The sequence below is a fragment of the Micrasema longulum genome, unplaced genomic scaffold, assembly GCF_059751315.1.
Source record: "Micrasema longulum isolate JH-2025_06_02 unplaced genomic scaffold, ASM5975131v1 h1tg001694l, whole genome shotgun sequence".
In the NCBI taxonomy this organism is placed as follows: Eukaryota; Metazoa; Arthropoda; class Insecta; order Trichoptera; family Brachycentridae; genus Micrasema; species Micrasema longulum.
In genome coordinates this window covers 408,292-434,598 of record NW_028278872.1, presented here as the reverse complement: position 1 = coordinate 434,598, position 26,307 = coordinate 408,292, and the positions used below count along the sequence as shown (strand labels likewise).

The following is a 26,307-nucleotide window of genomic DNA, read 5'->3' as shown; positions in this document are numbered from 1 at the left end:
TATGCGCGAACGAGCCGCGCGCTCGTCCGCAAGTTTAACATCTGAAATTTTGAAAAAAATAACACTTATAACGACGAAATCGTATTTTATACAAAACTATATATTTATTACAGGAATCATCGATGTTAAATCATTAATTTAGATAAATTTTTATAAACGATTTATAATTTTTCGAACAAATATATAAGATCAGAAACGAGTAAGCCAAAATCATTTCTGAAGTATCTTTAACGAAACAGAATAAGGAACGCTCAAATAACTTCAAAGCGGAGCTTATCTCGAGATTGCGGATGCTGGATGTCTCTCTCCGTCCCACTGCCATCGCCAGTGGGACCTCGAACTCTCTTAACATTGTACAATCATGGCCTGGACAGAAAACCTGAATTACCGATAAGAAAATGTGAATACTTAATCCGGAGTGGCTGAAGAAACTGTTACTATTGTATGCTATTTGTGCAAGGCGGCCCGGTGCGTCCCGTGGATATATACTTGCGCTCGGATCGAAGCGCGGAAGGATGCACCGGCCCGCCGTTGGTGGGGGCGTCGAGCGCAGCGCGGCCGACATGCGAGAAACATAACCCGGCGTCTGCTGTGGAGACTTTCTGCGAAGATTGGAGGTGGTCTGTGAGGATGCACTTTAGAAACTGAAAACCTGTTTGTCCTAAAATCGGGGGAGGAGCCTGTACATTGGTCTTACAAACTAGCGCGGGCCGACACCGCGGCCGCCTTAGGGAACGTCCGCGGCGTCAGCCCCGCGACACTTACTATAGCTATGTAATGTAATATTGCGTATTTAAAGTGACGGAACGAAAAAAAAACAACTCTCGAAATGGTAGAAAGAGTAAATTATTCTTACGTCAAATACTGAGAACTACGACTAGAGTAAGGAGTATGACGTTAACGGTAACAATATAATTACTTCATTATAATAACCTTAGAAGGATCGCGACTGGGGCCGGGGTGGCGGCCCGGGGAGCGGGGTGCTTTGGTTGGGCAATAAGTTCTATTTAGGGCCCTTTTTGTATTATTTTTTTTTCGTAAAAAATCAACATTTTTGAAGGCACTTTTGATCGGACGAGGTGGCCCAGTGTATTTTTTGAATGAATGAATGCCTATTTGCCAAAATTTTGTATCGGAAAACTGCGGTAAAATGGTATATTTTTTGGTCGCCTTCGTTCTATTGTAATCGGTTTTGGGTATGGTCAGTGATAATGTGGCTATTTCAGATTTGAGAGCACTCCGCCGGGATCCCCTGCGGGCCGCTAGTGTGTGGGGGGGTGTGGGAGAGTGGGAGAGTGGGCGGTGGGTGTAGGGGGTAGGGGGTGGGGTCGTGGGGTGAGGACCGAACAAGTAACTTCTGTACAGTAACACAACATCGGAGGTTAACAAACAAAACGTCAAATGAACGCCTATACGGGAAGGTGCTCCTCAGTCGCTAAGAGATTACCAACAATTGTACATATATATACTACATTCCACACATTCCACAAAAAGAATACTGAATTAATCCTAATGTGTGCCGGCCGTGGCGGATCACCTCCGCAGACCTTCAGGTGAGGCGGTCTCCAGGAACGGGAGGGCTGGATACGGCCACCCGGAGGTGCGGTGGTCGCCACTCCGGCAACTCAGTTCCGAACGCGTGACAATTGATTCTCTTCTACAGCAAATCATCACACTAGATAGGATTTTTTTAAGAAAATAGAATTTAAGGCAGATTTTGGTAAAAATTACACACAATTTTAATATTTTTTGCTTAATTTTTTATAAAGATAAGGCGCGAAGGTGCTTCAAATAAGCTTGTACTTTTTTCGTGATATTTTAGACCGGGGGTTTCCGAAACATTGTCAAGAAGTCGATTTTGTCCTGTAACTTATAAAGAATGGACCTGGGTTGTCGAAATAAAAAGGGGACATTTATCACTTCTACGAGTGACACTATTGTGGAAACTTTTGAAACACATCTACGCACCCTTATACAAAGAATATCGGAAGACCAGAATATTTATCCAAACGGCTGTGTGCAAAACGTAAACGCCAAAATGTTATAAAACTTAGAGCCAGAACATTGAAACATCCCTAGAGATGTGTATCGCTGTAGATCGGTAAAGTGAACTGATAATTATTATCTCCGGCCGACCCCTGTGCGGGCCGACCTGTATACTGCCCTGCCTACTAGGCTCTCAGGTCAAGGAGACATCTCAAGCGAAGGTAAACATTTACAAAACCTCTCGTTTATGTACAAATCCCTTGGTTTTGAAACTGCAACCTAAATCAGCTGTGAGAGACCTAATCTCTAGTAATTATCATGTTGTCAATCCAGGGTTTCTTTACCTAATATTGCACTGTTATATTTACTATAGTTAATGCTGAGAGTAAATACTATGGAACCCTCCATCAGAATAACCAGAATAATACGTCGTTTAATTCTATGATTACAGTACCCTAATTATAAGTTATATCCTGCATTACAAATGAGAGTAAAATTCTTGGTCAAGATTAATAATTCACTTGAAAGTTACTTTATTTACACTTGTAAACTAATTTCTATGCCATTACAATGAATCACTATGATATTTGTTCAAGTTACTATTTATGTAATATCAATCCCTCTGAATATTCCCAAGGAACCATAAAGTTAAACGTATGTACAAGTGTATGGGTACATCGTCCAAGACGAACGAACGAGGTACCTCATTTTATTCCACGAACGTACAAGAGGGATGTGAATATCTTAAGTACATAGGTCTATCGGTTACAAAGTTGGAATCGACTTTTCTACTCGGATTCCATAATGGGGGGTTTCATGGTATTTTAGTGGTATCGGAATAATTGTGTAAACGGTAATCAATGGGGCGGTTGGAGCGGCAGACAATAGACAGTCCATAGTAAACCGACGGGCTAGAATTATAATCACCGCCATACATCACTAAATCACACTCATTATTATTCAATTTAAATACGAAGACATTACAATGATTACTTTAATAAGATTACCTGGTAGTTATGGAGCTCTTCCATGACATCGCGTATTTGTACATCCTGTACACCCTAGGAATATCGACGCCTGTGAATTCTTTGATGTTACCAAAATAAAACATTAGGGAAGTAAACAATAAAGTCATGCGAGGAAAATGCGAAGTGTTTTATGAGAACTTCGCATTGAACTGAACATGCAACGGGCATTGGATAAAATTACAAAAGGGAGTAAAAAATAATAAAAAACAAAAATGAGATAAAAGTAAAATTTCATATAATTCAGATATATATTAAGTTCACATACTATAAAATTAAATAAGCTAAATAAATCAATCATTTGGTTTAAATCATTGGTTTACAATTAAACTAATAATATAAATGATTATGTACAGTGATTTGGTATAATTACTTTAGGATTACAGGGATAAAATAAAATGAACAAAACAGTAATAAATTATAAGAAAGTGTGTTCAAATATCCCGGGGACCAAAAGGGTTGACTAGGAGACTCACCACTGGTCGCTGTGCGCTAAACTTAATAATTACTACCACCTCTTCCTTAACTTTATCACTTCATCTTAACTCTACCATCTCCTGCTTAAAATTATCGTCTAATCTAAATAATTCCATATAATATTAAAACCAGTCGAACGAATTGTTGCTACGCTAGGTTGAAAAATCTTCGGTTTTGAATGGGGTACATTATGAAAGGTCTATTCATTCATGTAGTCAAAATTCTTCAACTACATAGTTAGTGAATCTTTGAGACATTCTTCTTTGGATTGTTAGCTTTTTGTGACACGCTTTGTTCGATTTGGTAGTTTTGAAAAAGCTATACAATTTCTAGTACATAACTTAGCCTAATAAAGTCGCGGGTTTCCCCGGATGGTATTTCGACTTGGGAAAACTATGTACAGTGGCGGAAACCGCCCCTAATCTAATCGGAAGTCTACTTCCATCACGCGGCTGGGATGGAGCCGAGCCACGATGGAAATGAGACTGCGCCCGGATCAGTTTACTACCCGCCGACAATTGACACCGTTCAAGTTATAATACATGGCCGTTTGATGTCACACTTCATATAAACTTAATTGACGAAAAAAACCGAAACAACACAAAAAATGTTGCCAAAATTACAATAAATATAAATTTATAAACGTACATACAACCACAGAATAGTTATAAATCTTGTTACCGTAAAATTACAATATTTTTTATCATTTTTAAATTTCATAGAATTTTGAATAATTTTATTATTAAATTTTTCCTTAACAATTTTATTCGTAGGACAATATTTTTATTTATCAATTTTTTGAACTGAAGGCCTAAATGCGAGTGTCGTCTTTATTGATGTGCAGTATATAACTTTCTCTAAAATTATTTTTTCTTCTACCGGAGTCAGCCCTATCTAACTTAACGTAGAACACGCTTGCCGCCCGAGTTGATACTGATTTCATTTGTAAAATCGACTTTAAAAGTCCATTTGCAGCTACGTACGAATGATTTTCAAAATCAAAAACGTCACCACAATCAATGCCTCGGGAGATCAAACGTTGTTCGTGTCAAATGTTCAACATTTCCTATATCTTCTCCGCTGACTCCGGTCTCCTCGGTCTACTCCAACTGCTCTAAGAAGTTGGGAGACTTGAAGTACTCCGGAACGGGGTCGTCCAGCCTGGAGATGACTTTGTAGATGGACTTCTTCCAGGACTGTTCGGCGTCCTTGCCTCCTTGGATGGCGCGGAAGAACTCCCGAAGAGTTTGTTCAACAACGTATCGGAAGTTTGAGGGAACCTGGAGAAAAAACATTTTATTAGTCAACAATATACGCAACTTCATACTTACAGTTAAAACTGTACTGCTTTGATGAGCTGATTCGCTCTTTTTCATGAAAAGTGTTTAAAACTTTGCGCTTCGTGAAATCAATACTAAGCAATAGTGGATTATGTGTAGCTTTCACAAAGGAATAAACTAATTTCTAAAACAAAAGCTACAAGGACAGTTTGAGTAAGAATTTAGATGTTTTTAAAATTGTGACTAAAATAACAGTTTTAAAGCTTTAAAACATTCTTACAAATTAAACGCCTATTAGCTTTAATTTACATAAAACTGTTTTCCTATTCATGTTTTATTTACTTAACCTAGTGATTGTAATACCGTTCGCAAAGTTATTTCGATAATTTTGACAAATTCTTTAGGTGGCAGTCAAAGATAATAAATACTTTAATCGGGAATCGAACCCAGTAAACTTAAGCGTAGTATTCCAACAAGAACACGTTTTTTAGCATTGAAATTTGAAATAAATAAATAATAACAAATTAACTTGCTTGTTAACCAAGCCATCAACTAGTGATTATAAAAATATTGGTTTGACCTTTGAAGTTTGCCATTGATATCACGTATGTTATTTCTGTGTACGGTTAGTGTGTGTAAGGAAAGATAAAGGAAGGTCAGGGGTCGTGTTATATCGCACCTGAGGACCGCATACCTCTATGTGATTGTTCCTATTATAGTGCAGGTTGAGGACTCTGTAGATTTCGGAATCCGCGGCCACGTGGAGCTCCTCGGCGCTTTTTGCCCCTTCACTGACAGCCTGGCGGGCATACTTCTCCATTTGAATGTAGTAAAACTCTCTGGAAAGAAGAAGAATTGCCACGTTAGTAAAAAGCGAAATAATCAGTAAATCTTCACAAAAAGACAATACATTATATAGTTGTTGCACACGGCAATAAATGTTAAACTGATCAAATGTACATTTCATATACAATAAGGGTTCAAGAATCGAGTTGTGATCCCGTGGCTAGTGTCGCGGACTTACGGATCAAAGATCCGAGGTTCGAACTTTTTTTTCTAATAGTGAGTTACTTATAACTCGTTGAGCTCTATTTTTATTAAATAAAGTTAGTATCAACTTTCTAAAACTCACACAGCACGGAAAAATTAGGGTGCATTGATACATATTATAATATTTGGTATTTATTTAGAGGAATCTCTGAGCAGAATGAAATTTTCTATATCGATATTTTTTCAACTTTTAAAAATTATTTATCATATTTGTATGGTAGGTCCGAAGACGGCAGATAAAACTGGGTGATTTAAAAAAAAAATTATAAAGGAAAAACAACAGTTGTTATATAAGAATACAAAATATAAAAAATAGTACATACATCCAGTTAAAGTTTTTCACAAATTTAATGAGAGAACACGTTACACAGTAAAGAAAAAAAAATATATATATAAGACATGAGAAAAAAAAGAGCTCTTAAGAAGGTTAAGGGATGAGGAAATAGAGTGGAGGAGTGGAGGAGAGGGATTTTCATAATAAAGTTGACCAATTCAAAATTTCAATATTATAATAAAATAAATATAGTTAAAGGAACATAAACTTGTACACACTGACAAATGTTTTATTTTACAGTGTTTCAAAAAGTTTTTTTTTGAAGTCACAAAATTTTGTATTAAAAATATCTAAATGGGGACTTTGTGGGTTTTTGGATGGTCCTAACTCCCTTGAGAAACAATTTATCAAAACGATAGACACACTGATAGTAAATATCTATATTGTGTAAGAAAAGCACTGCTCTAGTGCCCATAATCCAGGGAGAAACTACGGGAAAATGTTTGTATAAAAAAAGGCAGACCGCGCTTCCTCTTTAGCGTGTGAAATAAAACCAGAAAATTCCCTCATTCGCACCTTCTTGGTAAGTACTTAAATTGCAGCACGGAGATGTGCGTAAAAAATTAGTAAACGAATTCTTTATTCTGCCTGAACATGGGGAAATAATTACTATTTAGAAAATTTAAAAAAAATTACTTGCACAGATTTTATTATTTAATTTTGGAATATAAGCTTTAAACAAAACAAAGTGTTAAATACGGTAGTTGCATAAGTTATGAGTGCGTTTTGAAAAGTATCTGACGCAGAAAGTACTCTAGAGAAAACTAAAAACAAAATTGTTAATTGCGAGTTCTTTTGTGCAGCCATAAGCCACAAACAACGCGTTTTCTGTTTGATGTAGAAACTCGTAGGATATTTACTGGAAAGGGGATATTAATACGGTACTTTATCAGGACACACTCGGATATGTATTAAGACGAGAACACATGCAAAGGATTCCGTTAAAAAAGGCATGGAAAACGTTTGTCTTAGTGAAACGCAAAATAACCCTCGCTTTTTAGACTAATCTTCTTACAGTATGGGCAAACGCGCTGACCAATATACCGCGAGGCGGAGGTCTCGGGCTCGATTCCCGACATGGTTGACATGAAATATTTATTTAAAAAGGTGTTTTCATTATTGGGTATTTTATGGCAAAAACAGATAAAATTACCAAAGAGGAGAAAAACAAAGTGTCAAAACTCTTTGTTCAAAAGATTGAAGCTGTACAATTAATGTCCCGAAGAAATAGAAAGCGTTCAAATATATAAAATTTATTTTGAAAAAATGTGTTCTTGAGAAATTGTGATAAATTTTTTTAAAGTTATTAAAAGTTTATATTAGTTGTCAAGATGTTATGAACTAACTGAATATAGCATAGATAAACAAATAGTCTTTGGAATGGCACCTATGACGTCAGACCGAACAGTGATCGTCTTCCTTTCATGTAACAAAAATTATCAAGATACGTTCCATTAGGTGCGGAAAAGGGTTAAATTACACGTGAATTTTAGACGTATCCATCTCTTCGTCAGGACACTCAGTACACTAACATGCAATTACTGAAATAAGCTATCACCTTTACGATATTTAATGCAAACACGTTATTTATGTATTTTTGCTGCTTTACTGCATGTAATTTATGTATTTCTTTGTAAATACTATTTTAATGCGGTGACGGTATCACCGTAGTGTATTTTAGTATTTGCATGTTGGTGTAGTGAGTGTCCTGACGAAGTGACGGGTACGTCTCAAAACCGGTAAAAGTCAGTAAGTGGTGAAATACTAGCATTTACTAACATTTACGAAAATGTTTAACCATAAAGTTAATGCTTTGAACATAAATAATTAATTATTTATTATCTTATTAAAATCAATCATTAAATTTATTACATCATTAAGCTTTAACCCTTGCGTGGCTATGTCACTTAATTATTTTATTATGTTAATAAATTGTTTTTGAAATTAGATTATTTAACAGTACGATTATATGCTATGGGTTATTTTTTGTTTTTAAATCCCAGTATTTTAAAATATGCCTTCGACTTAATGTAACACGATGTAACTTTAGATATTTCTAGTCTAATAGTAGGTATAGTGGCTATCGCGTTTGGCTACCACGCGCGAGGTTTAGATTTTCATTCCCGAGTTTCGGTTGAAAACAGTTATTGGCTACAGATTAAGTTTCTTATGTGATGTTAAAACGATTTAGAAAAACTGTATGTTAAAAATAAAATTATAATTACTTATCACTACTGATTTAATTTCGAAGAACCTCATTACTTTTTATGATGTCTTTTACTATTTTTTTTTTTGTTTTTACTATGTATTTTACGATTTTTTTAACGTTTTTTTACTAAGTTTTTTTACTAAAGGTTCACTTACTATGTCTACTACCTTATTTATTTTTTCTATGTATTGATTACGGTTTTTATATGACTGTCTTAGAACGAGGTAAATGAGTTACAGCAGTCTTCTACTCAGTGTGCGCTATATTTAGTTCAGTTCAGTGTCGATAATTTGCGTTAGCTATATGCGTAATAATATTATATTCTGTTTGCTAAACAGTAAATAAAAGAAATATACATATAAGAAACATTAAAATATAAGCAAACATATTAAATTCTGTCTTATCTCAATAGGTATAATAACTATTTATTCTGAGGTGAAAGCATTAAAAAAAATAAAAAAATAGAGCATGTTTTTTATTGGAGATGTCTAAAGAAAATGAATACAAAATTGAACAATATATAAAAAAACGATATTTAACAAAAAGCATTGCGCTAAAAAAATGTAATATATTGAGTTTTTCTACTGACATTTTTTGGTGGAACTGCATTTTTAATTATAATAATGAAAATACGTTACCAGTTTTTTCCACTTTTATTTATAAATTTTTACCAGTGAATGGGCTTCGTCGTGAAATTTATAAATAAAAGTGGAATAAAACTATATAGTATTTTTATTATTATAATTTTTTTTTAAATTGACTTTTCGACTTTTTTGTATAGTGAACTGTGGTTTTAATACCAACTTCAGTGGTGTAATGATCAGTAATAGAGATGCAAAGCATTGCAGATACAGTGGGGTTAATTGTTTTAGCAAAAAATTGGTTTGAACTTATTAAAATAAATAAGTAAATAAATAATTAATAAAGCCTATCCATATTTTTCTAACGGATTTTTCATCTCATTGAAGTAGGTATCGATTCAAATGTGTAAAAAGTTATGTTTTTTTATTTTCTAATCTGTTCGCTTCTGAATTCACTACTGATTTGTAAAAAAAGATTTTCGGTAGAACCGCACCAAGTATGGGTTCCATTCAAGGCCCATACTCAAAGCGAACTGCCGATTTCCTAACATATGAATAATGAAACGTAAAGTAGACTTTCCTCTACATAATACTAACTTGAGGATAAAAAGGCAAATGGAGAAATTCTGGCATTCCTTTCTAAAACATTTCACATTCAAAAAAGTTTCTGCAAAACGAGCCAACCTAAACGCGCAACGCTGTTTCAGACAAGACAACTTTATAAGGGAGAGGTTGGTACATTTAAACTGTTTTTCAAAAAAGTTGACTGGAATAAAAAACCGTGTTGCGAATAAACGGTAATACAAGTACACATATCTTAATAAAAACCGATTTTTAACTACGGTAAAACTTTGATTATCCGGCTTAATGAGTGAGTGTTAAAAGAAAACGCAAAAATTACTGAAAGATCACTTTTTTCTTGCTTTAGAAATAGTCCAGTGAATCGGAATCACATTAAACAATTACTTTAACATGTCCAGTAAAGTTAATTGCTTTGACAAAGAAACTCATTTACGAGTTTATAGCTAATTATTATAACATTTCCAATTTTTTTTATTTTCTCATTTTAATCCGGAAGAATGGAGTTAGACTGTATTTTTTTAAGGTCTCAATGTATTGAATAATTTAACCGAATATTTAAATTTTTATTTTCAATATTTTTTACATTATGTTTGTATTGTATGTGGTAGTTTTTCATGACTTTTTTTATAATATGGCCAGTTTATTGGACGTTCGTAACTATTACGTATTGACAGTATGTAAAAATTTAATGTATGTATTTGTAAAAATAGGGTATCTTAAATATAAAAACTAAAAAACATTTGCAGTAGCACATTCCATGTATTATGAAATACTTGTTCATATTTTAATTAAAACGCATTGAAATATTTCATTTTCATCTTAGGTTACGTTGGGTTATGTCAAGAGAGCTAAGTTCTGTCATATTCCCTAATGTTTTAATTTACACTATCGTGAAGGTGAAAGCATGTTTTGTCCCTCTTCCCGCCTCTCGCGAGAGATCATCCATTCATCCCTTACTTAGCGTGATATTAAATGTCTCCTGCACTTCTTACCCCTGTAATATTTTTCTCGCCTTCTGCCTGCACCTTTTGTTAGAAGCGATGCACTTGGCGTCGAAATTGACGGAAGAGAGAAGCAAAGGTTTGTGAGAGGAATTAGAATATTAATTCTAGGTAGATTTCTTCAGTAAACGTGGAATTTATTCATCTTTTAAGAAAAATACTTGAAAATAGGCGAAGATAATATGATGTGTGAGTTATCATTTGGAAACATATTAAAAATGACATGAGAATTTTATTTATTTGTTGATATTTAAAATTAGTTTATATATCTTTATTCAAAATAACCGTAATAATTTTTTTTTGTAAAAAAAGGTAAATTTAGTTTCAATGTACGATTGGACAAATTGTAACAAAATTTACAATCATAAATATAAAACAATATGATCATATTGTGCATGCAGATAAAATGTAATTTTCTAGTTTTACCGATGTAAGTAAATATTCTCGTATAAACTTAAATTATGTTTGAACAATACGTTAGTGTAAATTATAACGAAATATATACACGAAACGAGAGAAAAAGTTTTCATGAAAATGTTGTACATAATCATATTATCATCGTTGGGTACCAAGCATTTATAAGTGGGTTATCCGTTTTAGCTTCGAGGGTGTTATCGTGTCTGTCTACCATTCAAGAGGTTTCGCGTTCGATTTCCGAAACGGTTGACATTGAATATGTATTTAAAACATGTTAAAATCACTGCAATATTTAATGATGTTCATAGTCCTTGAAATGGTACCAGAAGAGTAAGCCTTAGTGAAACATAAAATGATGTGGATATGCTGCGTTCGGAACGTAATAAAAACCCTGTGTATCGTTAGATGCGGATAAAAGGATGATGATAATGACGTGTGAAATAACCGTTAAAAAAACATCGTTCGATTTTTAAATGCCGATTTTGAATCCTCCATATAATAAGCGGGATTTCCCATTACGCCCATCCCACTCTCACAGGAGGCCGGGGAAGGTTGTGCGCGGTGCAGATATTCAAGTGAGCCAATTAGAAGGGAAACGAACTATAGTGGCTTGGAAAACACTTGCGATGTATTAATGAAAAATGTCATTTGTAAGTTCGCGTCTCAATTATTCCCCAGAGACCACGTCGAGATTTTTTAATTAACTTGGTACGGAATATTGAACAGAAAAATATTTTGCACACATCGAATTGACAAACAATGCAAACGAGTTGAATCAAGATACCCGTACTTATAATTAGGAACAATTTTTATACAAGCGAAAAAAAGTAGACATTTAAAATGAATTACAATACACAAGATCGAAAACCTTAGTTTTTTAATAAAATTATACTTATGGTTAGAAATATAAGTATCATAGTATTTTTAGACAAAATGTTTACAAAAATAATACCTACTGGAGAAATTTGACCAATACAAATATTTGTTGAAATAATAATGTTTTTTTTTTTTTTTAGTAGGTAAATAAATCACTATATTTATAAGTATATTTTGAGGGAGTTTAAGTACAACGTCGACAGTGCCAGAAATCCGACTGAGATTTTATCGGTGATATCTTAAATGCTTTTACTGCTTCATGGCAAATTTAAAAAATGATATATTACTTGTTAATTTTTAGGAATTTAGTTTTCTGTTATTTTCTGATTTCAATGAATTTAGTTTTTTTCAAAGCATATAAAAATACATTTATTTTAAAAGCCGTATTGTAAAAATACGTTCTGAAAAACGAAAAATAACGAAGAACTGAATTTTTTGTATATGCAACCGAAAATACAAGTACAAAACTAGTAGGAACTGATTTGACTTCTCAGAAGAAAAAAAAAATATTTCGCAGCCCAATATGTAGATTTTCAGATACAAACACACAAATGAACCTCAATAAAAATGTTTGAAATCTCTGAAGAAAAATGGTTTTGAACAGTAAAAAATGAACACGTGAATATTTATGAGTACGTATTTTATGTATTAAAATAGATGAGGCTTATGAAAAACCGAAACAAAAATAGCGCAAACAACCTGTGCAGAACTCTTCATGCTTGAATGACGCGCATTAAAAAAACATCGTAACAATCCGCCCCATCTCCCGCTCCAATAAGGGCTTCATGTGTGATACTCCAGATGGGATGCTGCGCTACTTTTGTATCGCGGATCTGTCGCTTTCTCTTACGCCTCAGTAGGCGGGAGAAATTAACAACGTTTCCCGGGGAGGCGCTGCAGGGAGGGTGCGATTTTTCCAGCTGAATATGGGCGGAAGAAGTGAATGGCTTATCAGGGGAAAACCGCTAATAAGCCAAGCTAATTTTCCTTGCTCTGGCGGGATACGTACGGGATGTGACTCGACTTTTTGTGATACTCGTACGAGTAATATGCCTTTTAATTATTATCTTACAGAAATTCAAAACAAGGGCAAAAAAATGAACGTGACGCTAACTGTTTGATGACTGTTTAAACATACACATTTTATGACTAATATTTTTGTAGTTATCACGAACAAAAATTTTGCACTTTTTGGTTAAAGTCTATAGAAAATAATCATATCTATTTCGTTGGTTAATTTAAAAAATATTTTGCATACATAAAACATCGCCTGATGTTGCCTATTTGACAAATAATAAATATTTGTTACAAAACTGATAAATTATTTTTGTTGATTTTAAAGCCTTCGAATTAAAAAAAATTGAACTACCGAAGATTTACAATAGTAAAAAAAAATTGAAATAAATTTTGAGAAAAAAAAAACAGATAAATAAAAACGAAACCGTTATTTTTTATGTACTGCTAAATGAGTTAAAACGTTTTGACGTTATAAAAAAAATTACAAACTTTTTAAATATATTTCCAAGTTTTCATTAAAAAAATGCAGTTTTTCGTTTTTCTTTCGCAGTATTGAAGATAAATCTCGCAGCGTATAATAACCGCGCAGTCCCTTGCTCCAAGTGCCCCCAACACTTGCAGCATACTGAGTACTGAGTGGCAACACTTACAAGCGGCGGGCAAGTGACGTGTGAGTATTGCTACTTGCAAATCAACTAATTACTGGAGGTGCTCTGGGTAACTTGTGAGGGATTTGTGTTTCTAGCTACAGCTACTTATAGTGTAGGCTTGCAGCACTGGAAGCTTTTTTGCAATACAAAAGATATTTTCCTAGCTGTAAATATGCTGGTGACATGTGATATATTTCATAATGTGCACGTTTTTCGCAATCTCAATAAAAATAAAATATGGCCTCCGTAATATGGTCTCCTTCATATGTTACTCATATAAATCGCATCGAATCAGTTCAGCATAAATTTATAAGAAAAATTACGTACAAACTAGGAATCACAATAGATCACTATAACTATGCCGACATGGTACTTTTCCTGAATATATTAAGTCTCCCACCACGATTTAATTTGTATGTTTAGAAAATTTAATGGTTTATTTGATATCTCAACTATTTTCCAACAAATATCTCTTAATGTTTCTTCACGTAGACTTAGAAATAATGAAATTCTGTTCCACGGTTATAAAAAAAAATAATTATGGTTTCCATGCGCCTCTACCGAGAATGATTACATTTGTAAATGATAATCAAGATCTAAATTATTTTGATTGTAAATTGAGTTTCTTTACCAATAGACCAAAGAAATATTCCCAATAAATTGACTGTATATTTGTAGAATTAACCTGGATTCCATAATGCATGTCTAATGTACTAACTTGTCTTTGCTTTTCTTTGTTGTATTGCTTCTGTTATTTGTTACTGTATTATTATTGTTTTTCGTATGTACGATTTTTTAAAATTGTACATGGTCCGTAAATTTGTTAAAAAATAAAATAAAAACTGAATTTTCGATTGAATGCTGAAGTACTGAAAAAACATATTTTTATGCTAAAAAAAATAGAACTTCAAATTTTTTCCATCTAAAATTCAAGTTATATATAAATTTGTTTCGCCATTAATTTAAACGACGCGGAATTTAAAAAGAAAGTGTTTTAAAGTTCGCAACTATTGTGCGGAGATATTGTTGCTTTATTCTTGACTAAACCACTTATAAATATGTTCAAAAAATAATGACAGCCACAACTACGAGTAAATACTTGGCTATGAATGAAAAAATTGAGATTTTATAAACCTAGGTTTTAAAGTCTCCCTTGGAATTTCTAAACAATAATTACAAACAAAATAAATTAATGAGCTTTAAATCCCCAAAAAACGTTAACTCGGCTTTAAGCCATTAGAAAACTGCAAAATGTGTATTTTTTCGTAACGAAAGAATTGTGTATAATGTTTGGTCTTACGAGCTACGCGCTCCCTTCAAGTCGCCTTATGACGTGTGTATGTAAGAAATATTCGTTGAGCAAATCTTTGCCAGTACAAGGTGCACGCAGTTTTGTGACTTTAAATAATTTCCCGTGAGAACATTTCTCTATCGCCGGCTAAGCCAGGCCCCAAACAAAGGAAAGGACCCAAGTTACTTCTTACCCTTCGCTCCGTCTTGGCTCCTGGGAGCGGGCATTGTTGTTTCTTTGTACTGGGGCCAAGTCTTAGCCAAATCGTAGTGAAAATAAATATAATAAAGAATGATAAAGTATTCATTTTAAATATGTATAGTTATTAGGGCATTGAAAAAAGAATCACAAAACAATACAAAAAAGTGAAATTTCACTATCCAAATTACAGGTGAACTTCTATAAAAATTGGTGTTCTTTTAATATACTTATTGAATCATTCATTTCCAAAACAACGAATGTATGAAATCAATGATTTTATGGGAGAAAAAAAACAACGTACTCCTTAAATATTTATGATACGAATAAATATTTTATTGTCATGGTATCAAAACTATAAACAAAAAAATACTTTGACTTGCATGGACTTAATAAGTATCATCCAATGTGGTTTTAATGGATATCATGATTTTTTTACTTTGGTAGTGTTTGAAATTAATTAACGATTTAATTTCTATCTATAACAAAACTATTGTATTATTTTGTCTTGAACGTAAGTACTTACATATGTTTGCAGTTGTAAATTTATGTAAACACAAAACTTGTGTCAATAGATTTGGAAAAATATATATCTGTCATATCTAGGGAGAGATCGTAAACGTCACGCGTCAAATATCTATTTTTCCATAAAATAATTCTAGCTTATACCGATTGTGAATAATTATGTATACGGAAAGACGGAATGTATATTAATTAATATTGTTATTTTATTTCTACGGCCTAAAATAACCTTGAAGAACATTTAGTGGAAAGGTAAAAATATAACGGTTTTCGCACGGTTATGTAAGGGGTTCAAAAAATCTTAAGATATTTTCGAATATAAAAGGGGAGAATTCTGAGTACCGCAGAGTAAACTGGAATTTTGAAATCCCCTAAATAACCTAAAGAAAATGTAGTGATACTATTTTACCGCCTTTTATAGGAAGCGGTATTTTAATCTTACTTTATTTTTATGAGAATACCTGTAATCACTTGATACGATTGATAAGAAGTTATATGAAACATATGTTTATGTCTAGGAAGAGAACCACAATTGAACTTATTAAGAAAATTCATTTACGAGACCCAAGATTAAAACTGTATATTCGGAACATAGGTGTCAACATTATGTAAGGCTAAGATAAGCAATATCGACAAAATCAATAAAGGAGTACTGCGTTGGTTTGGAAATGTAGAGCAAATGGACAGTGAAAGAACGATAAAATATATTTTTTTAAAATCTAAAAATCTAAATCTAAATATTTACTATGCGAATGTTGACGGATCCAAAATCAAGGAAGACCGAGAAAAACATGGTATGAGCAAACCCAACAAATACTTCAAAAGATGGACATGTCAAAAGCCTAAAAAATCATACTAAAGAAGGCGTTTGAATGTATAGAAAGCGAGGTTTGCATGTAAAGACAAGGTGATATGAAGTTTTATCCTCTCTGCCTACCCCCACGGGAAACAAATTGATGGTTTGTTTGTTCATTAGTAAATTGAAACGACTCAAAATTACACTTAAAACACTTGCCAGTTTATTTACAAGATTCATTGTGAAAAACATATCAGATCATTTATACGGCTAAAGTTAAATTCAAGACTGACTATATTTATATAATTATAAGTCATTGAGATTTATTTTTTATTTAATTATTAAAAAATTCATACATACGTATATGTGTGGATACTTTTGAAATTTAATTGTGTAAGCGTTGTTTGTAAAAAAGTTTTTATTTAAGTTCTAAGACGTTATATTACCGTTTTTAAGTCAAAATATCGGCAGATGTTCAATTGAAATCATCGCAAATCTTCACCCCAATAAAAAAAAACATAATATTTAACTGCAGCAACGTCCCAAAATTTGCGCCATTCACTTGTATCAAATATCTCAGACAGATAAAGAGAAGTCTGACAACAGTGGAGTCTTCGTTCTTACCTGGGTATTGAAATCTTTAAGACAGTTTCCTTCCTTACAAACTTTCTTGGTAGGTATTGTATGAATCTAGGTTTAGACTGACATGCATTTTGAACGCTTCTAAAGATATTTCCTTCAATGAGAATCGATCATTTATTTATTTGACACACAAAACGTATTTTAATAGATTCAAAATAATCTTTAAAATCCGTCTCAGGGGAATTAAAATAAATTATCATTTAAAAATCTTTTTTAGGCCCTACGGGGAAACGGGGATCTTTCTCATATCCACACGTTAAGTTGCATAGGGCACTGTTATAATACACCAACGTGCATCTCGATTATTTCAAACTTTTTCTTACGCTTCCAGAGAAAGAACGGTAAAATATTTCAGAGTAAAACACATTTTGAAATTAACTTTTTAAATAAATCTTGCCGGGAACCTTTTTAATTATATTTTTTATAAACTAAGTACGCAAAACTAATACGTCTTTTATTTTTTACCGTTACTTTGCGAACAAGGAGCAAAAAGTGCTGCTAGGTACAGACAGCTAAAGATTGGCGTTCTATTGTTCAATATTTTCACAAAAGGGAGAATCCCTTTATTCTCCCATGTGAATTGTTAACCTAGTGAAAACCCCGCGAACGATTCTTACTCAAACAGGGGCCTTGTGTGGCGAATGAGGGATTTTGATATTTTATTTTATGAACCAAATCGCCCCCTTCCTAACTTACTTGCGAAGTGATTGTTCTACGATCAAACTTTGACACGATTTTGATTTTTTTTTGCGCTACAACAGACCAGGAGCCCAAATAACAGTCATTCAGGTAACATCCGTGGTGTAATGGCAGATATACTTGACCCATGCATGGAAGGTTCCGGGTTCGGATCCCGGTAGGAAAACACATAAAAAAAGTTATTTTTATCAAGCCGGGGGGATTTCTACTTAAATTCTTACACTGCAATTGGCCCTCCTGGCCGGTTAATATTGATTTATTTAATTTTACAACTAACGGTCGTAGCCAATTTGAATAAAATCAAAGTTAAATAGAAACTTATACAATAAAAAGAAAACATAGTTAATTGTTATGGTTAAACTTAATAAAAGTAATGTATGGTAAAAAAAAGGATTTATAGTAAAACTGTGAAGTATAGAAGAAAAGTAGTAAAGAAAATGCATTTAAGGTTTGTGAATCTTATATAGGCACACAAATTTAGCAAAAATAAAAATAAATAGACCTTTATATGAGTACATTATACAAACATACTGAATCTCTGGGTTATCGGTTATTGTCGCAAAGTCAGTAGTACCCAGTACCCACTTCCTATGTACATGTACATACATACATACATATACACCCTCACACACACATATACACACATATATACACACACACACACGCACATATGCATCCACATACATACATAAACATACACACACATATACCTAAGATATCAAAATAAGGGTGTACAAGATACAAGATATGAAAAAAAAATGTTCCTCGTATATGCAATTTCATCCGTCTGCATACGGAAACAACGATATTTATTTACTGGTATTGAATGTCTACCTGCGGTATCGATTACAATAATGCTGATCTGTCTGTGGGTAATAGCCATTCCATTAACTCACAAACACCTCGTTAGCGGGGTAATTGGCCATAAAACATCGCAATCTTACTGTGTCTGACTAAGTGGGTAGGCAGTAGGTAGGTGCGTATGTAATCAGAGCAAACCTAGAAAAAGTTCACACCCGCATGCGAGCGCGCGGACGTGAGGACGACTCCAACAGTCGCCCTTTTACACAGAAAGACATCGCGACAAAACTACAAAATAAAAAAAATAAGGCATACTTCGTTGAATGAATTAGAAGGGTGAAGAAATAAGCTACTTTATTTTTTGTACCCATAGTGAATGTCGATATTATACATTGAAATTATCATAAATAAACACAAACCTAACACAGCACCAATGAGGAAATCCAGTGGTGGTTTTTATTGGTTAATAGACTATCAAACTAAGCCGAAATAGTTTTATTTCTATGTGTCGTATTATCAACGCTATGATTTTTAAAAGTTTTGAAATTTTTAAATTACTCCGCCTTCACAGACGACCGTTATGAGTTCAAGTCGCTGAGTTTTCCTGATATTTGTCCTTTTACGACATAAAATGTAACATTAAATGAGTTCAGTTATACAAAAATAAAAAAAAAAACAAAAGTAAAAGATGGAAAAAAAATCAACATTACAAAACAAAAAAATATGCATATATGTATATCAGCATACAAAAGATATTAAAAAGTCTGTATATTATGAACATAAAATGAGTTAACAGCAGATTATTAACATACGTAGCTTTTGACATTTAAAATTAAAAAAACCGTATGTGTCTAAATACGTTCAAACTTGAAAAACCTAAACACCCGGAAACCAGAAATCTATCACGGCACATAACGCTATATTGTACTGTGGTTTATTTTTATTAAAACCGTTTTCATTAATTTTTTAAGGCATTTTCAAGAATCTTCGCAGTACCATTAAATGCTTTAATTTTTATCGCGTGTAAGGAAACATTTTTTACATCCGATTTCCAGTAGAACTTAACTTTCTCATTACGTACACAACAAAATACATAAAACACATTTTCGTACAACAACATGTAATGAGAATAAGTATATTTAGATGATTTTGTTTGTGCTGGTGTTGTTATTGTTTTGCGAGTTTGAAGTATGGTGTGTGGAATTGCTATATGGAATGACATGCGAGGAATGTGTTGGCTATGTTACATGTGTTGTGGCAGAACATTTTTTTAAATGCTACATATCATTATTTTCAATGAAACTCAGCTTCCGTTTGTAGCGGAGAGCTGAGTTTTTTGCTTTTAAAACCAAGCAAATTTACTGGATTTAGATTTTGATTTTTTATTATGAACAAAGGCGATGTTTTTTGTTTTAAGTAAAATTGATTCGGTTACAAGTTACCAGTAAAACAGAATATTTTTTAACATTGTTTATGCTTAAAATGATGTCAGTATTCAAATGTTAATTAATATTTTGATTTTATGTATTGAAATGAAATAAAATCACTTTGTTTTTATTTTATCATAACCACTTATATTTTTTATAATTTGACAACTGTTATACCCTATGGTGGTATGTAAAGATCAGTAATAAGACTTATTGTAGTTGACTGTGGTTTATTCTAAATGCTTATAATACCGTGGTAAGAGAACGACTGTTTACTAGGAGAGACAAATCTAGAATGACTTGTCAAGCTGTGTGAGTATGCAGACGACTGTAGATATATTGTTGTCACCAACAATATACCTACATTTCTTACAACAATTAACTAGTTTCGGCAATACTATGCCTTCTTCAGGTTGATGTGACTAGTTGGTTGTCAAATTATTAAAAATATAAGTGGTACATAAAAACAAAGTGAAATTATTTTATTTTAATATATCAAATAATAATGTTCTACAAAGTAAGTTTTTCAAATATCAAAAAAAATAATTTATAATATTTTAATGTTGTGGAGGTACGAGGAAAAAAGTAAAAATATTATTTGTGCACAATACGGGTGATTTTTTTCGATATGTCCTCAAATGCAAATTTTGCCAGCAAGCTAAAAGGCACAGTACCGCAGAAAGGTATTGACAGGTGTGTGTGTGTGTATGCGGTGTGTTTATCTGCGTGTGCGTGTATCTGTATGCACTGCAATACGACCCCCATTCTCGAACCTACCTGAGTCGAACGTTATCGGAAACATTGCTTCCTTCAAGCCGAAGTGTGGCATTTCGGTAATTCGACATATTACAGAAGCAGATGTGTTGTGCGACCCAGATGCATGTATTACTAACTTATGGTGGTGGATAGACGAGGAATAGAATGTTTTTGCGAGGTAGAAATCGATCATAGTAAAGTGCGTTGAATTATCTATGGCCAGAAAGAATACGCAGATTTTTTAGCCCTTTCAGACCTCAATTAATCTTGTAGGTATAAATAATATTTTGTTAGTACTGATGAAATTTAATGAACATTGGTTTTTAAACTGATACTTATCAACGATGTTCATGAAACATTTAAAAGCAAACTATCACGCTAGTAGGTACAGAGGATAGAACGCCATATCATTCTGTCTTTTCATTCAGACCTCGCTTCCATACATCTTCTCATGCAAGCACGCTTTTATTCCTGATCTTTACATGTCCATCTTTAAGTATTTATTGGATTTGATTATGCCACGTCTTTCTCAGTCTTCCTTGTTTTCTGCATCTATCAACACTTATATCGTAAATCCCTTTAGCCATTCTTTCACTGTCCATTTGCTCTACTATTTGTAATAGATTTTTATTCGATCAAATTACTTTTATTTTAGTGAAATATATTTTAAACATGCCTAAAATACCATTTAGGTACGAGATTTTAGAAGGCCGTCAGCAATTTGCTATAAAACAAACAAAAAAACCAGAAGCCGAAAGCCATTTGTTTAACTAAAAAAAACTTTTCTGTGTAATAAAGACTACCAACATAAAGTATAAGGCTTTAAAATTAATCAAATAAATATAAAAGAACTTCGTTTTAATTCACCTCATTTATTTTTTTCTACCGACTTGTTTGAAAGCTACACAAGCTTTTTTACCAAAGTATACTTTATTTTCAAAAGTATAAAACTAGAAACGAAACAAAAAAATATTAAAAAACAAATATCTCAATATAACGGGCAAACAAAATTAGATCCATTTTGACTATAGCTGTATTGAATAATTAATATTCAATTTGATTAGAAACGTTATTTTATTTACAATCAAAATAATTCAGATCCTGATTTTTGTTAACGAGTCTGATCATTCTGGATGTAGGTGCCAGAAACCACAATTAGTCTTACGATGACCGAGGAACAGAATTTCATTATTTTTTAGTCTTCCTTATGGAACATTTAAAACTATGTACCTTTTATTTGTAAGAGAATAATCGGGATATTTAATAAATCATTAACTAAATATGTTAACAGCGCAGATTAAATCTGCATTAAATCGGCGTTCTGAGACCTTATGGATTGAGAAAATAGTCCAAATGTTGAACCGACTCGATGCGATTTATATGCATGGCATTTGAAAAAGAAAATTATTGTATTTTTGTTTTTATTTTATTTATTTAGAATACAAACAGATGTACAGGTTAAATTAATATTTTTTTTAAAAACCATATAAAATGTATACATAGTAGGGCCTGCCATCCAATCATATGTATTCACTAAATAATAAAGCGACGACGGCTTAAAGTTGAAACTATAAAAATAATAAATATACTATTTATTAAAATAAGATAAATATGGACAGAACAAGGAGATAGTGGAAAAGAAAAGAAGGAAATTGACAAGGAGTGATAAAGGATGATTGAAGGAAAGGAAAAATTGAAAATTGCATGAATCAAGCCTATTAATTCTCTTCTATACATATTGTATGGAGTGTTAAATATATCAAGACTATTAAGATTTTTGTTAAATGTTTCACATATACGAGGGATCGTAGAATGTTTTAGATGATAATTTTAATTTTACGAATATAGAAAATATCAGAGAGTCTAGTTGGCCTGGAGGGAACACGGTAAGCAAGTAGAAAAATGAGTTCCGGGGAATCGAATTTATTATTCACAATTTTGTAAAGCAGGATCTGATCAAACATATCTCTTCTGTGTGCTAATGAATCAAGGTTATAAAATTTTAATGAAGCTAAATAATTTGGAAAATGCAAATAAAGTTTGTATTCTAGTTTTTTCAGGAATTTTTTTTGAACACTCGATTCTATTAATATTTAATTTATAAACAGGAGACCATATAGCAGTGCTATATTCAAGATGGGGGCGTACGTATGTTATGTAAAGCGTTATAAATGAACCTAAGTTTTTAAAAGATTTACACAGTCGCATGATAAATCTAGTCATTTCGTATGCCTTGTTAATTATAGTTTCTATATGACTATTGTAATTTAATTTTGAGTCCAAAATAATTCCCAAGTCACGTATTTCGTTTGCTTCTCTAATTGTATTTTCATTTATCATATAGTCATATTTAATTTTATTTTTATTTCGAGTGAAATATATTTTGTAACATTGATATGAAGTTTGTTTTCAACACAGTAATTCGAAAATGCACGTTAGAGTGGGCCGATGATGTATGAAGTTTTTTAGTTTTTTAGACATCAAAGTTTAGAGATCACGTTAAATATAAAAATTATTTAAAAAAATATTCCATACTACTATTGGCCCTCAACCGAGGTTTGAAGTTTACAACTGCCTAAACATTTTGTTAATTTTCTATACTGATAAAATTATTTTTTGTTAGTAAAGATATAACTGAATCACATTACGAATTCAAAAATGTTTTAAAACTACGGAAATGCAAAAAGTTTACACTCCGCAGAACTGATTCCGTTGAGCGCCTGGCTAATATTGACGAAAACAATGGCGCATTAAAACAATGCTACCCATGTATTACAAAATAATGAGCAACTCACGCCTTTAGATGCTTATTAAATAAGGTTTAATGCACATTAAAACATTTAATTGGACTGATTTTCTTACTTAAATACGAAATGACAGCCGGTTTAAAGCAAAAAATTGACATTTACGAAAACTTCAAGCTCTGGTTGAGGGCCAAAAGTAGTATCAAATATTTTTTGCATTCCGAGTAATTCAAAAGGCAACTTTTTAGACCCCTTTAATTTAAAAATTCGGAAAAAAAACATCGGCCTACCCTAATGCACATAAGTCTTGTTGTAATTTTGCACAATCATCTCTACACTTGACTGAGGTAAAGTTATAATTATTACAGAGGCGTATTTAAGAATGAGACGAACCAACGGGCAGTAAAGTGTTGTTACAGTTAAGGTTATGTTTAGTAATTAGTTAATGTTACGCTAGGTATTGAAATATATCGTTATTCCGGTGTAGCTACCGCAGTTTTCGCCGATGCAAGCCGCAATATTCGCTAATTCGCCTTGTTCGCGAGCTTGTTCTCAAACGACCCAGTAGTGGCCTGGAGCTAGGGCAGGCTACGGATCGCCGGGCAAGGTCCGCGGCCCGTTTGAGAGGGAACACGTTAGCATATTTTTCACGTCAACAGAAGCGAACATTTTCCTTTCCAGGGACACAAAGCTTGGCGTCGAAATGAACAAATCGTAAATAATATAAATCGGGATTATTATCAGGATATTCAAAATTTAAATTATTTTCGTTTCAAATTAAATAACTTAACAAATCGATTAAAAAATTAAAAAATAATTTTCAATAAATCATAGTCAATAGGCCTGGACCCATATTACCCGTCAACAGTTATCTTCGATTTTATATGAAAAGTCAAATTAAGTTTTCTGTATGAAAAATAGAACGATTCAATTACAGGTTACTGATGAAAATATTTTATACAAATATACACATTTTAGTACATAAATTCCGAGTTTACTTTTAAAAAAGTCAAAGATAACTCTGTTAAGTTGCCATTGTCATCGGGGCCCTAAATCATTTATTATTTTTATTATTTTGCATATTGTTTTGATTACCTGTATATTGTTTTAATATGTTAATAAATATTTTTTGATTTATATATCGAAGAGTCCCGACTCAACACGGAATTTTCTAACAAGTCGGGACATAAAAAACACATAATTGTGTCTACGTAAAATTGTGTATTTTGTGCATTAAATAAATTTAAAAAAATAAACAAATAAAATCTTATAATTTTTGTAAATTCAATTTGTTTATCATTGTTTTTTCTTAAACAGTTTTGTTTCTTGTTTTAGTTTACTGTATATGATTATTTTTTTCGTTATAATTTATGTCTACAATTGACTTAGTTCTTAAATTGACTTAAATTAAAATAAATAAAATAAAAATGGGACATTTTACATGTAGGTAGTATCTACACGATTCATCGATGAATTCATATCAAGGTTGATAATTTATAAAATTCTAGAAGATTATTTTTAATATTATTATTTTTTATATCTAGACGAAGTACTAACAGCCCTTGGTTAAGTGCATCACTCGGTTGGCAATGAGAGTCTACCCCCGCTCCTAGAATGACCGTAAACCTAATGATTTTTCTCTTTGCATATTTACTGGCCTATGGCTTTCCCCCTCTCCTTCCCTCACCTCTTTCCCGCTCCAGTTTCCCCCACCCGCCGCCCCGACCAAACGAAAGCTTCGAGTCCTCTTAAAACTTTTGTGCAGCAGAACAGTTTTTTGCAATGCCAAGCTAGCCTACGCGATTTCACTCATGTGGTCAGTATAGGGTAGTTTATTATGACTTATTTAATGAGGCCGAGAGGAAAGCACTGCATATTAGAATTCCGAAATGTAAAAGTCGGCCTCTATAGTGTAGTGGTCAACACGTACGGAATATTTCGGGTTCGATTCCCGATGAGAATACAAAAAAAAAATCTCAGGCCTGGGTGTTCACCGATGTAATTGGGTCATCTGGCCTGTTGTAGTGCAAAAAAAACGAAAATCTTTATGGCAAATTTCAATTAAAATAGATATTTTAAATAAAAATCATGTTATTACAAATGACAGTTCCTTAACTTTGTAAATGTCTATATTTAGATTTTCACAACAGCTTCAATCAAAGTGTCAATAACAAATTAAGATTTTTTTTCATCACAGAACACCCAAGCTTTTTTTGTGTTCTCACCGGGAATCGAACCCGGAACCTTCCGTGCGTGTTAACCACTACAATAGTATTCTACTTTTAATATTTTTGCATTAAAAATAATGTAGGTACTTTGTTTTAATTCATGATTACTTTTTCATTGTTCTTTAATTAAAATAATGATAAACTGTATCGCGTAATAATAAATTGCATATATTTGTTATATCTCCCTTAGTTCTAGATAAACCACTTCTTTCATTCTTTATAGCATTTTTATGTATTTATTTTGTTTGTGTAAAAAAAGGTTGTTGATTTATATATTGTTGTGATATATTCAGGCGTTTAATTTCCTTTGTTTCTTTGTTGTTCTTAATATGTGCAATAAAGAATAAATTAATATTATTTAAGTCCCGAATTGAATTGTACAAAAACTCCTGTGAATGTAATTTAGATATATTTTACTTTATAAAATTATTTGTGCTCTTTATTTGGTCATATTTTTTTTTATTAAAAAATATTAACAATTTTTCTGTGGAGCGCACGCCTTGCCTTCATTTAATAGATAGTAAAAATATGCTATATTTGGTTAGTTACCACATAGTTAAGGGATTAATAAAATTTGATATTACAGCAGAAATGTACAACATTTTTGAGAAGGGAATATGAAATTTACGAAAGTATTTAAAAGCTTGTTACCTTGTCATGGGGTGGTTTAGGTGATTACTTAAAACACTGCTATGTGCGAACATTCATATCTGGGTAA

At 32.6% G+C, this 26,307-nt stretch overlaps 1 protein-coding gene across 4 annotated transcripts in view; it reads right to left on the bottom strand.

The window, feature by feature from the left end:
* Positions 1-3,227: 3,227 nt before the first annotated feature.
* Positions 3,228-26,307, bottom strand: part of LOC148274296 (homeobox protein prospero-like) — a 224,359-nt gene continuing 201,279 nt past the window's right edge. For 3 of the 4 annotated variants that reach the window (XM_088237335.1, XM_088237338.1, XM_088237336.1), the window contains 2 exons: positions 5,448-5,607; positions 3,228-4,768 (listed from right to left, as the gene is read on the bottom strand). In XM_088237335.1, coding sequence (XP_088093461.1) covers positions 4,589-4,768; positions 5,448-5,607 — 340 coding nt within the window. In that variant the 3' untranslated portion in view covers positions 3,228-4,588. The remainder of the gene's footprint in view (positions 4,769-5,447; positions 5,608-26,307) is intronic. The other variant, XM_088237337.1, reaches the window with a different exon arrangement.